The sequence below is a fragment of the Meles meles genome, chromosome 21 (assembly GCF_922984935.1).
Source record: "Meles meles chromosome 21, mMelMel3.1 paternal haplotype, whole genome shotgun sequence".
In the NCBI taxonomy this organism is placed as follows: Eukaryota; Metazoa; Chordata; class Mammalia; order Carnivora; family Mustelidae; genus Meles; species Meles meles.
Genome location: NC_060086.1, coordinates 35,821,790 through 35,842,061, shown reverse-complemented (window position 1 = coordinate 35,842,061; position 20,272 = coordinate 35,821,790). Strand labels below are relative to the sequence as shown.

At 54.5% G+C, this 20,272-nt stretch overlaps 1 protein-coding gene across 1 annotated transcript in view; it reads right to left on the bottom strand.

The window, feature by feature from the left end:
• Nucleotides 1-1,480: 1,480 nt before the first annotated feature.
• EMP2 (epithelial membrane protein 2) overlaps nucleotides 1,481-20,272 on the bottom strand; it is a 29,982-nt gene continuing 11,190 nt past the window's right edge. The window contains exons 2-5 of the mRNA XM_045994146.1: nucleotides 10,163-10,303; nucleotides 8,029-8,119; nucleotides 5,728-5,874; nucleotides 1,481-4,514 (exon numbers count right to left, since the gene is read on the bottom strand). Of these exons, the coding sequence (XP_045850102.1) occupies nucleotides 4,327-4,514; nucleotides 5,728-5,874; nucleotides 8,029-8,119; nucleotides 10,163-10,240 (504 nt within the window). The 5' untranslated portion in view covers nucleotides 10,241-10,303 and the 3' untranslated portion in view covers nucleotides 1,481-4,326. The remainder of the gene's footprint in view (nucleotides 4,515-5,727; nucleotides 5,875-8,028; nucleotides 8,120-10,162; nucleotides 10,304-20,272) is intronic.

Below are 20,272 nucleotides of genomic sequence, written 5' to 3'. Positions count from 1 at the left end.
CAGAATGAATAAGGCTAAGTCACCAAGATTTGGTGAATGAATGAATGACAGGCTTTCTTCCAAATGGAGGAAATAGATAAAATTGAGTTCTCTAGGGAGACCACCATCTACTTGCCACGTGGACCAAACCCCAAGCCAAGCCAACCAACAACCAACAGAAAACCCTAGAAACACCAAGAATACAGACAGTAACCACGGAAGGTTTTAGTCTGCAGCTCCCGTGTGGAGACAAGGGAACGTAGGTTCCCCAGATAGATTGCTTTTACTACCTTTGGCATTCCTTAGGTTAAAAACTCAAGATCTCTCTCTCTCTCTTCATCTATCTATGTACCTACCTACCGACCTACCTTCCTACCTACCTACTTATCTACCTATGTATCCAGCATCTTCTTCTTTCTGGCTGCATTTTTCATTTTTGTAGCAGAGTGTTCCATGAAGATAGTCTGATTTTCATCATCACTCAACCCCTTTAAAGCAACAGTCTTTATCAAGCAAACTGGAGAACAGGGCTGTCTCTGCAATCCTTGGAGACCACTGCAAATAGAAAATGGGGGGCTGCTGGCTCTGCTGTCGAGGAGAACTTTCAGATGGTACCACCAGATCACTAGCCAAGCATGGGGTCCCGAGCCCCTGCGGGTCCTTCTTCCAGGAATCCGGTTCCACGAGAGGCAGAGGCCGCTGGAGGCTGTCCTGTGATGAGTTGTCAGACATCGGTTGCTCCCTGCAAAGACCTCACGTGATTGTCTTGATGAGAAATCACATGGCACGTGTCACTCGAAACGGCAGCATTGTCCCCTGGCTGTTGGGACGGTCGGAACACTAGAGGCTGATGGCCTGGGTGATCTGGTTCCAAACTTTGTCACACACAGTTTCACGTTATATAAAATATAGGAAATAGACTACTTGAAAGGCACATGAAACAGAACGTACCCAGCTATCCTAAAATCACAATTCGTCCCCAAACCAAAATTCAAATTGAGCCCTGAGGCCTTTCCCTCACATTTCCCCCCAAAACCACTGCCCCCCACCCCAGTACACAAAACTGTCACCTGTTGTATTGTGAAGTAACCTTTCAACTATTAGCAAGTTATTTCCCTATCCAGGCAGAATTTTTTAAAGATTTTACTTATTCATTTGACAGAGACACAGCGAGAGAGGGAACACAAGCAGGGGGAGTGGGAGAGGGAGAAGCAGGCCTCCCATGGAGCAGGGAGCCCAATGTGGGACTCGATCCCAGGACCCCGGGGATCATGACCTGAGTCGAAGGCAGATGCTTAAGGACTGAGCCACCCAGGTGCCCCAATCCAGACAGATTTTAAACGAAGCCACAGCTGCTGTGGCTTTTCCAGCTATGTTTAATATGTGTGCCTGCGGCCTTGGGATCAGGGTTTCTCCATCACCAGTAAATATAGAGCATCCCAGAACTCCCATACGCACAGGCACACAACCTACAGCAGAGAGGATGTGGCGTTGGGGGCTGGGGGGGGCAGTGGGGGGGGTGTGGTAGGGAACATCCCCAATTCTCCTGTATTCAGGTCTGAATATACACATTCACTCAGGGCAACAAATCAGTCCTCCAAACTCATCTGAACAGAGACCCAAAGTAATTTTAATGCAAATAACAAAACAAGTTAGTCTGTCTCCATCCGTAGCCCCTCCACGCGAGAATTACAGTACTTTATAAAAATGTTCTAAAAGGCGCAAACTACAGTTCCTTCAAATACGGTTGTTACGGGTAACATGTTTGGTCCTAATATTTGCTTCTTGGGTGTCTCAGCTAATTTGCCGTGTTAGGTAACTGATAACAAGCACCGAGGGAGGGCTGGTTCTACCTACAGGTCAGAAGTTCGGGCAGTTTTGTCCTCCCCGCTTTCCCGGTGCAGGTCACACTGCCGGCGGGGTCGGGGGTCGCGAGGGAAAGCAGCTCTCGTATTTCACAAAACCTTGGTGTCACAGATGGATGTGGCGACCAGCTAGAAAAATCCATGAGGTCGTCACAGATGCTCAAGTTTGGGGGAATGATACTCACACACTGCCTGGCAGAGTAGGCTTTCCAGATTCCTGGCTCTAAGACTTTTTGTTTGTTTCCACTATGGCTACAAGAAAAATCTAGAAAAGCCACCCGGGTGAGAAGCCCTGGGGCATATCGCCCTACCTTCCTCTTTGGGGCTCACGTCGCATCTTGCAAACCCCAGGGGTGTGACCGACCCTCCCTACCCACAGCAGGGCTCACGGGAGTTTTCCAGGGAGGCACAGGTGGCCACTGGTCCTGTCTCTGTCCCTATGTCACCCTGCACGGTGTTGGGGTCCCGTCTCAGAGAGGCTGTCTGAATTTGCTTGCCCTGTGTTTTGAGAGCCTCACCCAGTGCCTGGCACATAGTAAGCATTGACTAGTCTGTTGAAAATGAACGAGCGAGTGAATGAGTGGATGGAGAGAGAACCCAGTCCTGCTCTGGTGTCCGTGGTGGCCCTAAATCACTCAAACCAGACATCTTCCCAGCTCCATGGGACCGGGGCTGATGAAGGTCAGGGGCAAGAGCACGTACATGGCACCAGCTCGGAGAGGGGGCAGACGGGTCCCCCACACGGCCCCAGCAGCGCACTCAACAACTGGGAGGCTACAGACAGCGAGGTGCGGAGAACTGCTTCACGGGCCCTTCCTGGGGTCACCTGCCTGGCCGCACACGGGCACAATGCTCCCACACTTAAGGGCAAACTACCCCCCCCGCCCCGCCGCCACCACACTGGCACCCCGCAGGACGGTCTCAGAATCGCCCGGAGCGCCCTTCACCCAGACCCTGCCAAAGCACGTTCCCTGGGGGGCAGTGCACGCACTGAATTGGAAAGCCACCGCCATCTGGAAGCTTCTCACGGCTTCGTTTGCATTCGGGATGCCGGGCCCCTCCAGATCCAGACACGTGTCCTCTGGGGGTAACCCAGACTACACCACCCCATGAAGGCACTCCGCATGGCTGGCTGGAGTGGTATTTCGGCCCATCTAAGTGCCTCTGGGACGGGCAGGGACGGAGCAGGCTCCCCCCCACCCATGAGCCTCGCTTTTGAACCCCTGGTTGTGTTCTCTGCCGCCTTCCTCAGTGTGCGATTACTTTTCCTAAGTTTCCAGCTGCGCTCTCCACGGGACGGCGAGCCCCAGAAGAGCCTGCCCACATGGCATCCCCGGTGCTGGGCAGGCACCAAGCCCCCTGCAATTTCTGCTGTTGAAGGAACAGCAGTGGGTGGGTCCACTGAGGCCAGCAAGCCTTAGAAGGCAGGGCAGGAGAGGGAGGGCGGGGCCTTCCTACTGAGAGGAGGAGGGAGACAGCAGCACCCTGAGGCTGTCTGGCTGGCCGTGGGGGTGCGGGGCCGGGCTGCTGTTGGGAAGACCCACCTGTGAGCAGCTGCGGGACAGACAGACAGGGAAGGCCGGGGTGATGGAGGCCAGCAGAGGCCGGCATTCACCATCTGGACACAACAAGATCTTTAACATTTATGAGGCGGCTCTGCTCGCCTGGCCCCAGGGCCGCGGTCCTCAGCTTCAAGGCGCTACGTGTCCCCAGGGAGCTTGTTAGAAATGCAGGTGCCCAGGCCCCGTCCCTGGAGCCTCTGATTCCATAGGTCTAGGGAGGGCCCCGGTTACTACTGTGTGCTGGGGGTCATGCTGAGATTCTTTGCCTTAGGAAGGTGTGCCTAAATCCGACCCCAAGTTAAAGACTGCCTCCCCTAAAGCAAGCCGGTAACCGTGTCTCCCAAGCTGGGTGGCACTTTCTCGACCCAGCCCAGCGCAGGAGGGTCGGGGCTTTTGTCTGGATATAGACACAACGCAGGGGTGACACCTGTTTCTCACATGGAACTTGGCTAAACATCTGAGCAGGCTTCACCCCTCACCCCACCTCCAACCCTAACACAGACAGAAGGGGGAGGGGAGGCTGAGCTGGGGCGGGGAGGGGTTCAGCGCAGCTCACGCCTAGGGAAGGATGTCCCCCTGAGACCTGGAGTTCTTGGTCTCTCGTCACATCACATCACATCCCCAGGGTTAAGAAACCTCCTGCTGAATGTTTTTGGACTTGAGCATCGCTGGACTAGGGGCTTGGTCTCGTTGAGACTTTCAGATGGGCAGGAATTCCGCATCCCAGCCTTCATCGTCTATTCTCTGATCTCAAGAATGCAAAATTCTTCTCTCTCTCTTTTTTTTTTTTTCTTTTTGGCTTTTAAAGGAAACAATATGTTTGCTAGAAAAACCGCACACAAAAAAATTGATTATATACAAAACGGTTATCTGAACGTAGATTTTTGTACTGTAGCAAAAGCGACCTCGCTCCCGGGCTTCTATTTGCGTTTCCTCAGGATCAGGTACATGAGGCCGCTGATGAAGGTGAAGGCGAAGGCCACCCACGCCAGGATGAAGGAGTAGCCGTAGCTGCCTTCCTGAGCTCGGTGGTAGAATTCCGTGTTGCTCTTGTGAAGGTCTTCACGCCGGTCTGTATATATGGAAGCTGCAATCATGACACAAAGGCCTGCCAAGAGCAAGTAAATAATCAGACACAGACCACATCACAGCGTGGGCCATAGACCCGAGGAGACCACGGCCAGAGAGAAAGCACACTTGAGCTCTGATTATGGGCGGGTGTTTATTTTAGTCCAGGGGAAAGAGCACTGCTACTATTTCATCGCAGGTCATGGCTGCCCACTCTGTATGGCTTCACTTCCCGCTTGCTGCTAGCTGAGCCCGATTTTGCCTGGGCAACTGGAAACCCAGCCCATAACTGGTCTAAGGCCACAGGTGCCAGACAGAGAATAGTTTGGGGTCTGTGTGCCACATACAACCTCTGTTCCAACTATTCAGTTCAGCCATGGTTGCGGTGGCTACGTGGACATAGCCGCAGGCATTATGCAAATGAATGGGCGGGGCTATAGTCCAGTAAAATGTTACTTACAAGACCAGGCAGTGAACCAGATTTGGCCCGGCACCATACTCTGCCAACTGTCCCCCACCCCCAGGCAATCCTGTTCCTGTTTATTTCTAGTATGCTCCAGTTCTGGCCACAGAGAAACGCTTCAGTGAAAAATATTACTCCTTGGAAAGAGACAGGGAGGATAAAGCACTTTTTTTTTGGTTGCCGTGCTTTCCCTTGTTAACTGCTTCAGATACTGTTAGGTCAGAAGGAATGTTTGGAGCTACAGCAGCCTTGTGGGGGCCATGAGGAGGTCATCGTTGACACTCTAAGGACGAAAGCATCAAAGGATCAAGTGGAGGTTCTTGCTGCTGCTGCTGGGCTGCCAGACCCACAATGGCACCTTCCACCTTAAAGCTTTTTGTTGTTTCAGAAAAGCAACAGTCTTTGGGGCTGAAGTCATTGTTAGTTGGATTTTCCTCTTACTTGAACTCAAAAGCATCCTGAGTGAATCACCAACGGACGTTAGTGGCAGGATGAGGTCAAGTACCCTGATCTTCCCTGGGGAACCTGTGTCTCTTCCCTCCGTACCAAGATAGCACATTCTTGATGGCAGCTCCTTCTTACCCTGCAGATCTTGGCTGAGGCTTCCTGTCTCCGGCACGCCTGCCTTGACCCTCTGTCTAAATCCCGACTCTGAGGTATAAAGTGTTAGGCCACAGCATGGCGGCCGGATTCTCCTTTCCAAAGCCTCGCCTGCTGCATGGCTCCTGGCTCCTGCTCACCGTGGCCGGGAAGGGAATGCTTATTCCAGGAAGCCCGTCGCTGTACTTACATGACATGAGCTGGATGATGGAGGTCAGCACGAACCTCTCTCCCTGCTTGAGGCGGAAGAGTTGGAGCACAAAGATGAGGAAGGCGATGCAGCAGAGAATGGTGGACAGGATCATGGTGGCCTGGACCGCCTGCATCGTGGGGTAATCTGTGGGGAGAGGGCAAGACAGCGGGACTGAGGACAGCAGACCCCTGGGCCCCTCCAGTGGGCAGAGTGACGGGACAGCTCCAGAGTCGGGGACGATGGGAGGCAGAAGTACGTTTGCACAGTATGAGCACAAGAACAGCCCAGGGGTCGGTCCCAACATCCCCTCCCCCAGTGTCCATCTGTGCACTGGACCAGAGGGTCCCCAATGTCTTTTTCTGGAAAAGGGAGTGAGAACCTCCTGCTCTGTCATTCTTCTCAGCACAGGGCTGGGGATTTTTTCTTTCCTTTTTTTTTTTTTAAGTACAAACCCTCGGGTTCCAACCTGGCAAACTCTGGTTTGGGAAGTCAGGATGGACGGGTCAGGATTAGGGGTATCCAGAGGGACTCTGGGGAATCTGGAGCTCACGGGGCTGAGTGACCTTCAGAAGTACTCTGGGAACTACCTAGTACACCCCGAAAAGAAGAGAGTTACCCTTGTGACCGCTATTTAGGAAAAAGAGAAAAGGAGGAGCTCCCTCTTGGAGAGCAGGGGTCTGCAGAGGGAAGTCTCAGCAGAGAAAGGAGCTGGTCTCAGATGGAGGCCACGGCACTCGGGGAGAACACAGTGGAAGCCCCACACTGCGGGTATAGAGAAAAGGTCAAGGACAGAGACTGGAACCACCCGCATGGTTCCCAGTTTCCTCCTCTGGAAAACAGGGATGATAACAGCTCCTCCCGTCTCAGGCAGGGTAAGTGGAAGGAATTCATCCATGCAAGGATTTTAGGGGGTGCTGCCAAGAGGGGAGTCCTGGGTAAGGGCTGAAGGTTATCACCAGGATGCAGCTAAGAGAGGTGAGGGGACAGTGCCTGAAGTTGCCCAGGAAAACCTAAGAACGAGCCTTCTCCTTTTTTCTGACTTTTGCCTGAAATTTACAGGGGGGAAGCGTGATTTCTAAATCCTTCATGAAATGCTTGGAGTAACGGGTGCTGGTTCATCCTGGCCACATGTGGGGATCACCCACAGGGCACCCAGGCCCTTGGCCCATTCCTTATGCTGAGGAAAGAAGCTTGACCACCTCCCCCCGACACACACACACCGTATGACTCTGTCTACACAAAGTCCAAGAACAGACGGGAGGAGACTAGGGTGACAGAGGTCAGAAGTAGTTGCCCTTGGGATGGGGCCTGTGGGAAACCAGTGGAAATAGGCCCCGGGGAACTTTCTAGGGAAGCAGGAAAATTCTCTATCTTGCTTTGGATGGTCGTTATGTGGGTATATATGTAATTGTCCAAACTCTATAAGCCGAGCCCTTAAGAAGTACATTTCTTGTTTGTAAATTATAGCTGCATGAAAAAGACAAATCCAGCGCACTACAGGGAGAGGATGTAGGTCAGAATCTCCGGTGTTGGAACCAGGCACAGGGGCGAGGTGGGTAAGGTTCCCCAGGCAAGTCCAACGTGGGGCCAAGGCTGTGACCCTCTGGCTAAGAGTAGTGTTTCCCAAATTGGCCCAATCTCAGAAATCACATGGAGGCTTGTTAAAAATACAGATTCCTTAAAAAAAAAAAAAAAAACCAAAAACAGACTCCTGGACCCCTCTCCCTGAGATGAGGGCACAGTGGTTCCAGGGCGGCCACCAGGAATCCGTATTTGGAATCCCGCAGGGGCGGTCCAAATACAGACGCTGCAGATGGTTTCCATCTCCTTAAAATGCTGATATCGAAATCCTAACCCCCGACGGGATGGCCCTGGGACGTGGGGCCTTTAGATTTACCCAAATCAGGTTGTGTGGGCGGAGGACCCGTGAATGGGATGAAGAGACGGAGCACCGGTTCAGCTCTCTGCCCTCCGCCCCGTGAGACCACGAGGAGAGGGCGGCTGCGCACCAACCAAGAGAGGCCTCACCGGAGGCCCAATCTTCCCGCACCTCGAGAGACACAGAAGCTCTGCTGGGTCCAGGAACAGGGAAGGGAAGGGTGCCCCCAACTCCGCTGGGCCCAGCACGCCCCCAGCCTCTGGGTTCTGCACACCCCTCCTGTCTCCAGCTTGCAGGGAGCCCGCGGCCACGCCCCTCTGGGGGACCCCGAGAGTGCAAGGAAGGGCGTGAAAGCAGCGAACAGGGGTTCACTGTTCACAGGGAACAGCTCAGGTGCGCTGCACCGGCTCGCCACTCACCCCGATAGTTCGTGTCGATTTCTGTGCAGTTCGTGTTGTTGACACACACTCTCCAGACGTCTGCAAAAAACTCTTCTCCCACCCACCAGGCCTGTGAACACAAACGGAAACACAGTACGGGCTGTGGGTTAACCAGGAAAATGCTCCTTCTACTCGGCTTCGAGGCACAGCGGTTGGTCCGGACTCGGGACCCGTGCTTCTCCGTCTGCCCTGTGCATGCGAGTCCCCGGAAGACAGGTTAAAATGCAGATTCTGACTGACAGCTCTGGGCTGGGGCCCGGGATTCTGCACTTCTGACGGGCTCCCCTATGCGTGGGGTGGCTGGAAAGTAAGACATGGGCCGGGGACCGGGCCCTCCCAGGGCACAGGGGCACAGACGAAGCTTAGTGGGGGGTCAGAGGCATGCACCGCGGTTAATCTAAAGAACTACAGCGGTGAAGTCGGCGGGGGGGGGGGGGTAGGGGTCAGAGAGGCTGAAATCTAGGGGCAAGGCCTGGTACAGAAGGAACGATCAGACAAAACCCTCCTCTTTTTGTCCAAGTGCCTGCTTCCTCTTTGTGCTTCTGCAGCTCCCAGAGGACCCGCTGTGTGCCTTCCACCCACCCAAACACGGAATCTCCCTCTCCCATCCTCCAGCCAACCGACGGTCACTGAACTCCACCGTGTGCCGGCTACATGCCAAGTGCAATTCCTAACTCCTGATGACACCCGCTGACTTCCCGAGAGGCAAAAACAGGGCTTGTGTCTTCTCAGTAGTGCACAGCAACACAAACACCCAAGGGCACCCGAAGGATTAACGGGGGCCTGGGCTGATGCTTTTTGGCCCCTGAGGTCTGTCGGTCCCTTTCGCCAGGTCTGGGACCCTTTCAGGATCCCACAGGGGTAGAGGCAAGAGACATTGCAAGGGGGCTCGGAAAGAACGTTCACGGTAGTGAATTTATGTCGCAGACCGTGGGGTCCTCTGGGTGATGGCAGACCCAATGCCTTAAGCCACAGTATCAGTGTGAGAGCTCTGTCCTGGACACTCATTCCAGAACCTTCAGGAACCGAAACTGATCACTGTATTTACCTACCTGACGAGATCGAGGGTGGGGAGCAGTTTGAATCCCAGCTCTGCCGCTTAGGGCTGCCTGCACTCCACAGGACTCACTCCCTACAGGGCAGGTGTTGTGATGGTCTGTTTGTTATGTGATGATAAATTAACACGTAAGACGTAAGCAGAGCTGGTGGCCACTCGTGAGGTACACCCGGGGCCTCTAGGAGCCATGTTTCTGACTCTAAATGCACCTGAGGCTGAACTGATCGGGATTGAAGCCAGGCTTTTGGATCAAGGTGTGGGCCACTGAGGACCTCGGTAGAAAGCTTCATTTCCTGCTGGGACAGACAGTAATCTATACCAATAGGTCATTTATCAAATGCATCCTTGCCATCTGGCTGCAAGCTGGGTACTTAAGTAAAAAGTTCCATTTTTCAGGGGAGCCTGGGCCACCGGGAAAGTTCCAAGCACGAGCTTTGCTAGGGAGGGCATAGCTCGGTGGCTCTCAGTTGGGTTCATGATTTGCAAGGGCAGGAGGGGCAGAGATCACCTGGCATGGGTTACCTAGGGCATCCAGGACAGCGGTCCTCAACTGAGGGTGGTTTTGTTCCCCCTCAGGACATCTGGCCATGTCCAAAGGCATTTTTGGCTCTCACAAGTAGGGGTGGGAGTGCTTGCCATCCAGTGAGCAGGGACCAAAGATGCTGCTAAGCATCCTACAGTCCACAGGATGGCCCCAGAGCAAAGAATGATCCAGCCCCAAATGGATCCAGCCCCAAATGGCTGAGGTTGAAAAATTTATCTAGAGGAGGGTTCAATCCAAGCAGCATCCTCAAAGAGCTCCCTACGCCCCAGCCAGCATGCCAGGCTCTGTGGGGGGCATCAGGGATGAGAGAAGCCAGGTCCCTGCACACCCACACTTGACCATGAGATGCTCCCAACCTCCCCACGGGAGGCCGAGTCCTGGGGCCTGAACTGAGATGTCTCCATAGGGAGTACAACCCCGTATCCTAATCAACTAGGGGAAGTTCTCCATCCTGCTTCTATGGACTGCAGGATCCAGGGGTTGTGGGATGAGTGGAAGGAATAGGAACTCACATTGTCGATGGTGGCGACGAACAGCAGTGCGGCAGAGGTGATGTGGAAGATGATGATGAAAGCCAGAAGCACCAACATTTTCACCAGGCGCGGCGGGGTGAGGAGTGGCGCTTAGAGCCCAGAAAGACAGAGAGAGAGACGCTAAAGGGGTGCAAAAGAGAAATACATTCGTCAATGATAGAACAGAATTAAATGAAAAACAGGCCATTTTTAGTGGGGTTTTAGAAAATCAAAAAATGGGGCACCTGGGTGACTCAGTGTGTTAAGCATCCAACCCACTCTTGATTTCGGCCCAGGTGGTGATCTCAGGGTCATGAGACCGAGCGCCGTGTAGCGCTCCTCACTCAGGAGGGAGTCCGCTTGGGAGTCTCTCTCTCTCTCTCTCTCTCTACCTCTCTCGCTCTCTCAATAAATAAAATCTTAAAAAAAAAAAAAAGGCGAAAACCACTCTTCTCATCATTCCTCGTCTGGAGAGGATTTACTGCACATAATCTGGCAGGAGGAGCTGCTCCCGGTTGCATCTAGATGCCAAATATTCCTCCTGGTGGAGGACAGGTGAGGACCAATTCGAATCTTGAATTCAGAAAAGCATCGCACCTCTTCAGAGTGGCGCGCTCCATAAAGGCGCCAGGGCAGGAAGGAGCGACCCTATGCCTCCTAAAAGGACTGCATTTCCCAGCTTCCCCTGCGGGGAGGGTGGAGCCTTGTGACTAACTCTGGCCAATGGGCTGCAAGCAAGGCAGGCAGATGTCATTTCCAGGCTGAAGAGCAGGTGTGAGTTCTCCCACATCCCTCCCCTATGACGTCGTTAGCATGGTGCAGCCCCAATTCCTCGAAGCCTCCCACTTTGGACAGATAGAGTGATGGACAAACAATTCCTCTGGATGTTAAACCATTGAGATTTGGTGGTAGTCTTTTTTTTTTTTTAAATTATGGCTGGACAGTCTGAATAATATGCAATAGGAAGTGACTGCGATGTGAAATCGGAAATCTGGCAAAACAGCTGCGGTTGTAGCTGGTTTTTAGAAGTGATGCTGGAGAGCTCTTGAAAGGGTGCCGAAGGCAGTCATCCATGAGGGCTTGTCCCATGTATGACCACGCTTATTCTCACTCATGGGACTCATTATTATTCCCTCATGGGGAAGGACTCTTGTGGGCTCACACAGAGTGGCTCCATAAGACCCAGGACTCCCTAACACCTAGCCAGGAGCCTTGGCTGCAGAGCTCAGACTGGGTGGTCCCTGCTGTAATTCTGCACGTCATCAATTAGAAGAACCCAACGAACCAGCTCAGAGATTCTCCCAATTCTTCTTAAAAGGACAAATACTCTTTTATTGATGCCTGCATCATTCTTCAAAAAAAAAATGTTTTTTATTAGAGAGAATGAATGGGGGGAGGGGCAGAAGGAGAGGGAGAGGCAGACTCCCTGCTGAGTGTGGAGCCAACATGGGGACTTGATCCCAGGACCCTGAGATCATGACCTGAGCCGAAGGCAGATGCTTAACCAACGGAGCCACGGAGGTGTCCCACACCTGCATGATTCTTAAATGTCATCATAGGCTGCTCCCAAACAGATTTCTGACCTTTGTCCAAAAGCCAACCTCATCGGGGAGGGCTATAAATGCCAGGGTGATAACAGACCTCCTATGTTATCCAGTTCAGATGACACAAAAGCATATGGACACATAACTAAAACTTTCCAGAAGAGGGGGGAAAGGCTGTAACTCAGTTTTCTCCAAAGTGTGGAACTCAAATGCTATAGGGCATGATTTTTGGTTGGAACATTGGTTGATACGGCAATAAATAACACTGAACCACGGAGTGAGAAAGTCCCCCTTCTAATCCTTCTGAGTTCACCAAAGAAAAAGAGCCAGTTTGTTGCTAGCCTGTCTCAAACACCTGCCATTTAAAAAAAGGAAAAAAAAAAAGAAGAGAAGAGAGAAGGAGAGAGAAAGAAAGAGGAAGGAAGGAAGGAAAGAAGGAAGGAAGAAAAAAAAAAGCAGAACTTTAGGTAGGTCAGTGTAGCTAGAATTTAACAATGTCGTTTAGATTTTAATAAGTTCATTTTTAAGGTTCCTTCTTTTTATAAGAAGTAAAGCTATTTATAGACAAATTTGAAGTTTTGAAAGTGAGTCATTTAAGAAAAATATTATGTAAATAAAAGGAATGGTGGCCTTTAGCGTTAACAAAAATCCTGAGGCTGGTTCTCAAACGCCCAATTCTGGGAGGCACCGCTTTAACACCTGGAATTCCAGACATTAGCAAGGAGCTCCTGCAGAGGAAAGAGTTAAGTTTTTACAATAGGTCTTGAGTTCAGTGTAAGAGAAAGATCGAGGGGGCATACAAGGGTGGCTACAGATCGGTTGGAACTGGTAGATGTCCAGGAAAATGAGGGCATAGAGAAGCAAATGCCAACTACTTAGTGCTCCCCCGTGATGACGTCTGGACCTCCTGTAAAAACAAAATGGGTTAAAAGATAGAATTTGTGCAGCTAGGACATTGCTCGTGACCTCATCAGGGGCTTTGGAGGATATCATTCATAAGTAGAAGAGATCCTCTAGATCTTTAAGAGAGACCCTTTGCTCCTGCGTCTTTACACCAGCCGTCTCTTTAGCTACTATCCCTGAGGCCACCGACCCACTTTCTTTCCTCCAGGGAACCAGTCTGCAGGCTTGCTGTGCGTCCCACCAGGAATAGGGGCTGCGTGGGAACACTTATTCCCCACTCTTCAGGTTTCCGTGTGGAGGGAACAGCATCAGAGTAGCACTTCTGGCCTCGTGCCCCGCCCTCCGCTCCTGATTGGAGGGGGCCCCAGCGTCCACTTTCTGGATTGGTGGAGCTCGGGGTTAAGGGCGCGCGGCGGGTTGTGCTCTCCCCCACACCTCCTCCCTCGCTGAGGGTAGCGGGACCGTTTGCGCGGGGGAGGCCCGCGTCTGCCATTCTTGGGGCGAGGTGTCCCCCTGGGCTGGTGCGGGGCGGGGTGTGGAGCCGCGAGCCCGTGCTGCAGCCCGGCTTCTCCCCGCACGGGAACCCTCCAGCATCACTCCCTTCCAGCCGCTGCGCCGCCTCGCCGGCATGGCCGCCCGCCTGGCGCTGGCCTGTGAGGCCGAAGCCGCGGTCGGCGGCTCGCCGGTCCCCACTGATGGCGCCTGCGGTCCTCTGCGAACATTCTTCGACTGCAAGCTGCACTGCCCGTGGACATCCTTACGCTTCTTTCTTTCTTTCACGTTTTACCTTGAACTATTCTCCGCTCCCAAGGTGGGGCTCGAACTCGGGACCCCGAGGGCAGAGGTCGCAGCTCCACCGACTGAGCCCGCCGGCCTCCCCCGCTTCCACTCACGCCCCTGCACACTCGCGTCAGTGGATCTGAGGGCAGAGTCCTAGAAGCGGGGGTGCCGGGCGGAAGGCCATGACCCGCCGTTGACTGCGCTTTTACCCTTTTTGTACTCAGCGGAGCCTCAGAGGATGGGGCTGTGCCGGCTCCGTTCTCAAAGGTGACCTAGTGCACCCAGGTCTCCTCTCTGACCCATTCCCGCCCGGAGTTCCGCAGGAAGCATAATCCTCGCGTCTACCCACCAGCCTCCGCCATCTCCTGGGCCCTTCCCAGCGGAGCACCCCTTCCCACGACACCCGCCACCCCCGTGCACCCTCTCTGCAGACACCGAGGACACACCGGCCCCGGGCTGGGGGGCGGCATGAACACCGGCCCACCCAACCCACGGCGGCACGGAACTGAACCCTGCCGTTCACAAAGATTTATTTTCCCTCCCCCCAAAATGTCACACTCAATGCCGATCCCTCTTGGTCCCCTTGTCCTTGTGGGCTTCGGGCGCGGTCTCAGTTCCCCGGAGCAGAGTTCCCGGAGGACTCCCTCCTTGCCACCCTCAGCTGGCTCTCCCTCGCACGGTCTAGGTCTCAGTTCCACACCCCCTCCTCAGAGAGGCGCCCAGATCACCTGCTGTGAAGCACCCACGCGCCCCACCCCCAATATGGTCTCTCCTGTCCCCCTGGCCTATTTTCTTCCAGGGACTTCCATGGTCTCAAAGTACCTCCTTTGGTCCCACGTTGCTCTCTCTCCCCCTCTGCTGCCGTGCTCGGAGCACAGAAAGCTATTTCTCATCATTCTTCATTTTAAAAAACGCGTAACTGTGCCTGCTCTTGAGAAGCTCAAAGCCCTGATAGACCAGAGGCGGGGACTGAGACCAGAGAGGGCCACAGCTTGCTGTCATCCCACAGTGAAGCAGGAGCAAGGTCAGGACGGGAGCGTGTCCTGACCTCTCCCTCCAGTGGCTCTTTCGACCTCACTGGGGGACCCCTCAGAGGACGGGAGACAGTCTGCCAATGTCAGCGAGCATTTCCCAGCGGCCTCTGCCCCATGCTCCCCAACCCTCACCAGGCATTGCCAGCTGCCGTGTCATTCCTTGGGCCATTCCTTCAGGGGCCGAGCCAGCCCAAGTTCTGAAAGGCTGCCTGGATTTGGGCACGGACCTGGCTGCATTCGGTGTTTCCAAGCTTCTGTCTAGAAATCAAAGTCCTTTTTTTTTTTTTTTTTTACAGATTTTATGTATTTATTTGACAGAGAGAGACACAGTGAGAGAGGGAACACAAGCAAGGGGAGTGGGAGAGGGAGAAGCAGGCTTCCCGTTGAGTGGGGAAGCCCGATGTAGGGCTCCATCCCAGGACCCCGGGATCATGACACAAGCCAAAGTCAGACACTTAACGACTGAGCCCCCCAGGGGCCCCTAGAAATCAAGGTCTTAAGACTTGCAGGACTTCTCTCTTAAACATACATGTTGAGGGGCGCCTGAGTGGCTCAGATGGCTAAGCTTCTGCCTTGTCAGGTTGTGATCTCCGGGTCCTGGGCTCAAGCCCCACATCGGGCTCCCAGCTCAGCAGGGAGTCTGCTCCTCCCTCTGCCTCTCCCCCTGCTTGTGCTCTCTCGGTCTCTCTCTCAAATGAATGAATAAAATCATTTTTAAAAAAACGTTTCGATCTACATAATACATGTGATGACAAAGGGGAAAAACCCCGCAAAGATAAAAGAACTAAAAGCACGTGGTGAAAAACCACAGCCTCTGCCTACACCCTAGGCCAGGCCTCCGGACACAGTCACTTTTAACCCCTTCAGCTGGGCTTTTCCCCAGAGTTCCATATTTCCAGACAACCTTCCTGTACTTCTATTTCCTGATTCCTCTGCCGTAAACACTGATTTCCTGCCCCCGGTGGCGGGGGGGGGGGGTTTCTTTGTCACCTTCGCCCCAACCCCCACACCTGCCCACTCCCTCAATCCCCGCAACAGTCTGGCCATCCCCACGTAGATCACCGCCCTTGACATTATATGACGATGCAACTGTTGTAAACTACGGAGCACATCGGGGGGCTGTGAGGGCTTCTTCTCTTCCCCGAAGAACCCTTCTGGTCCTTGGCGTGGCTAGCTGCCTGTCCCAGCCCACGGGGGCTCCGTGGGCTGTCCACACATCTTTAGTTCTCTGCAAAATTCTCATTCTGAGCCCTCAGTCGCTGCACACCAGGTGCTAAGCAAACGCACTGTCTCGGTTACAAGCCCACGGTCGGACATCCCTCGTGGGGCATCTGATCCAGGCAGTCCCGCTCTCCCAACCTGGTCCCCTCTGCTCCCAGCCTCAGCAGCTGCTACTGAGGACCAGCAAAGTCGCCCTGGACTGGGAGCAGGGCGCGGGATTGCCGGCATGACCCCAAGACACGGAGGAGGGAAAGCAGGTCCCGGCAGCAGGAAAGGGGTCCTCCGAGGGCTCACCCCACAGGACTCTCCAGGATTAAAGGCGGAGTGGCAGTTAATCATAGCACGTCTTGTGTCGGACCTTCACATCAACCCTGTGAAGCTGGTGGGGCAAGGTATCATTATCCCCACTTTACAGATGAAAGGCTGAGGCTCACAAAGGCGTCAGGTGATTTGTCAAGGTTGGCAGAGGTGGATTCCAACCCCCGGATCTTCCAACTCGGGCTCTGGGACATTCTCTGCTACCCTCCCTCCTCCTCCCATGTTTACGGCTAATGAAAATCACACGGGGGCCCAGTCTGCATCAGGCGAGAGGTCACAGGCAGTGTCTGCACCCTTGGCCTTCGGCAGGACCTCCCCCAATCTCTGTAGCAGGCCAGAGGGATCTGGGGAGGCAGCGTTTCTCTGCACTGGCCCGTGGGCCCAGGCTGGGATATGACCGGGGCGTTATTCGAGGAGGCCTGATGGAGAACCGTACACAGGTCTCCAGTTGCCTTAAAAATAGCGCTTCCTGCATTTTTGATCCCGGTAGATCACGGGCCCACTGAAGCCAGCGTTGTCTTTATTGATCTTCTTGGGAGATGGGTCTGGATCTTGGAGACAGCTTTTCCTTGATCACTGAAAGGATTCATTCAGAAAGTACACAGACTCAGCTCCGTTTGCTACGTGTATCCCAACACAGCCCGTTTCCACCCGGAAACTCAGGTGGGTCTCGCAGACCCCTCAGCCTCGATTTAAAAGACGCACTGGGAGAACCACAAGACAGTGTCTTGAGACTGAAGGCCTCCATGCTCTCCATTCTAGAAAATACCTACGAAAATAATCACATAAAAGAATAGCGAACCCAGGACACGAGAGAACATAAGATGCAAAAGAATTTTTTTTCAAAAGGAAAAAGAATCAGTAATGGGCAGAGGAGGAGCAGCAAATGGGTCTCCGTGGGCCAGTCCCCTCTGGAGGGACCCAGAGTTGGGGGGTGGGTGAAGCACCGGGAGGTGACTCTGGGACTCTGGGAACTCTGTGCACAGAACTGAGTATCTGCAGCTCGGTAAGCTTTAAGTTTGGACAGTGGACAGGATGAAGGACGGCAGTCCCTGAAATGTCCAGACCTCAGGGACCAAGCAGGACCCGCCAAAAATTGGCATCTCCTTGCTGGCTCCAGGGAGAGATGTTGTCCTGCTTTGCCTCGGCCCGATGTTTGCCTGACGTGTGTGTGTGTGCGCGCGCGCGTGCTCACTATGCATGTCCAGTTCCGGGTGGGGACAAGCCCTTGCTGGTGACTCACCGGCCCTCCCTCCCCTGGGAGCGGCACCTGGTTGGCTGCTGATGGTGGGACATCACCAGGAGGTCTCGCAGGTGACAAGGAGGTTATGGGGCCTGCCCAGGGCGGAGGAAGGGACCCCCCTCTCCTCCCCTCTGTAAAAGCATGGCTCCCTGCTGCAGCCCTGGCCTCTGAGGCTCAAAGGAAGGGGCTCTAGCCCTGGCTGGATTCCGTGCTAGGGAACCGGAGAGCCCACCGGCCAGCCTCCCGCGGGGACAACCACGCAGCCCACCTGCCTCCATTCCCACCCTCGGGAGCTCTTCCTACAATTTAAACCACGGCCCAGTCTCAGGCTGAGCTGGAGCCCGTTCCCGGAATTGTAAGCAGGAGGACAATCCTGAGGGGTGGAACTTGTCAAAACAGACCTGAGGAGTCTGGCGTCTGGAGGCCCGGGGTCGTTCCCTCCACCCAGAAGCACTCCGCCCACAGCTCTGGCTTAAAGGGCTGAGGAGGCTCCGGGTTGAACCCCGGGGGGAGGCCAGGAGGTCGGCTGCAGAGCTGGAGGTGCTCCCCCTGGGCTGGCCAGCAGGGAGCCAGGCTCCTCCCACCACCCACAGTGCTCCGAGGGGCAGCGGCTTTGGCCTTGGTTTTCAGGAAGGCAGAGGTCAGCTCGGCCTCCTGGCCTGGTATCTGGACACCAGCCATACTGGGATATCCAGGCGTCCCAGATGCCCTCGGGCTGGCGGAAGCCCCTTTGCCCTGGGCGGCCCTGCTTTGCGCTCACTGTGGCTGGGGCTTCTGGGCACAGCGCCAACCCTGGGCTGGTGGCAGAAAGGGCAACGGGCGGGACACTGGGATTTAGCAACGCTCCGGGGCAGAAACCACTGAGGCTGACCCTGCCTGCGCAGGCCCGAGTCTTTCCATCTACTGGAATAATCATGACCGCAGCAGCACAGCAGCCAACGTTCAGTGCCTCCGAAGCTCCTCTCATTCCTCACCAAAACACTGTGATGTCCGCGCTGCAATGAGCCTCTTTGAGTAGGTGAAGAAAGGGCTCAGAGAGGTTATGCAATGTCCCCAGCTAGTAAAGGTCACACAGCTAGTAAAGGCTGGATCTGGGACTTGAACCCAGGCACTCTGGCACTAGAGAAACTACCACGCTGCCCACCTGAAATCTGAATTTCCTTTCTGTCCTGGGGTTCTAGTCCTTTAAGGTCTGATCAGACGGGTCCGAAGTCCCGGGGCCGTAGGTGGCTCTGGATGCTGGCCAGCACTGCATAGCTTTACTCTAGGCCACACAAAGTGAGGCACAGGTCACCCAGAGTCCCCCAGGCTAAAAGCACCTCTCTTCACGGCACGCAGGGTCAACACATGTCAGGGAGGTGAGAGCCCCCCGTCAGAAAGGTGGGCAAGGGCTATGATCCCCTTTGCAGCCTAGAAGTTGAACTTGGAGGATTTGCCCAGATCGTGCAATTAGCAGGCGGCAGAACTGGGCTCAAACCCCAGGCTTCCACTCACTGTTTTTAAAATGGAGCAACAACTCCCACAACTCTCCATACGTATGGAGAACCCACCATGTCCCGGCCCCGGTGATGCACAGAAGAGTCAGGCAGGCCCGTGTCCCCTGGGCGCGGCCGGGTCGGTGAAGAACACTAGGGCGGGTGGGTACATAAGCCGACATGACACGATGGCAGGCGTGCTGTGAGAACACAGAGGAAGCGGGAGCAGCCCCACGGGGACAGCATCTGAGTCTTCCCGGGGGAAGTGACATCAAGTGACATCTGAGCTCGGTGTCCAAGGGGAGGGCGGGAGCACCGGTGGTTTGGCAGGAGAGCCCTGGGGACGGGCATGCTCAGAGGCGGTGCAGCACAAGGGTGAGTAGGGTGTGGGCAGGGCATGGCCTGGGGCTGGGACAGAAGCATCATAGGCCTTGGAAGCTTGCACCTTGTCCTAGCGCCCTCGGGGAGGGGCAGAAGGCTCTTGAGGAGGAACGTAGTGAGACCTGCCTCGGGAAGAAACGCATTCCACAGTCAGAAGATGGGTTAGGAGGAGGCAAAGAGGGGGCACCTGGGTGGCTCAGTCGGCTCAGCATCTGCCTTCGGCTCAGGTCATGATCTCAGGGTCCTGGGATCGAGTCCCACATCAGGCTCCTTGCTCAGCGGGGAGCCTGCTTCTCCCTTTGCCCCTCCCCCTTCTTGTGCACCCTTTCTTACAAATAAATAAAATCTTACCAAAAAAAAAAAAAAAAGAGGAGGAGAAGCAGGTGGGAAAGGGGCAGGTCCCTGGTGAGATCCAAGAGCGGGAGCTCCCAGAAGAGTCACAAAGCCTGGCACTGGGTTTGGGGATCGGGGGCCCCGGCATGAGCACAGTGGACGCTGGTTCCCCTGATGTGCGTGGGTTGGAGCAGGAGGAACACAATTGCCGGGCGAGGGCGACGGCCCACTGGGATAGCCAAGGCTGTTAACAATGTGGAAATGTGCCCCAGCAATGGGAACATGGGCAGGACCTTCCCTCCAGCGAGAACAGGAGCCCCCCCACCCTGTCACGGGCATGCAGGTGGGGTACGCAGTCGCACCGGGAAGAAGACTGGGGAGGGGGCACCAGATGGGGAGAAAGCGCAGAACAGACAGTGGGACCCAGAAGTGGAAGCCGCGAGAGGAGAGATCAGAGAAGAAGGTGTCGAGCAAACTTGTTGATGACAATCTTAGTGACATGAACCGAAGCCTTTCTTTACTCTTCTCCCATGGCACCTGGCCTGGCCTGATGCTACGCCGTCGCTGTCATTGTTTTCCTGCGTGTTCTCTCTTCCCCTGCTACCGACCCCTTGTATGGTGCGCAGACGGTCCTCCCAGTAGTCGGAGCAGTGCCCAGTTTGTAAACGGTGCCAATAAATATGTGTCCAAGGGACAGCTGATTGAGCCAGATTTCAAGGAGCTGGTGAGCTAAGAAGCAGAAACAGAGCTAGACGTTTCTCTCCAGTTTGGTAGCAGAAGGAGAAAGAGATTCTTATCGAGGGCCGGGAGTCCCTTCCCAAAGATAAAACTCCGGGCCCAGATGGCTTCACTGGTGAATCCTGACAAACATTCAAGAA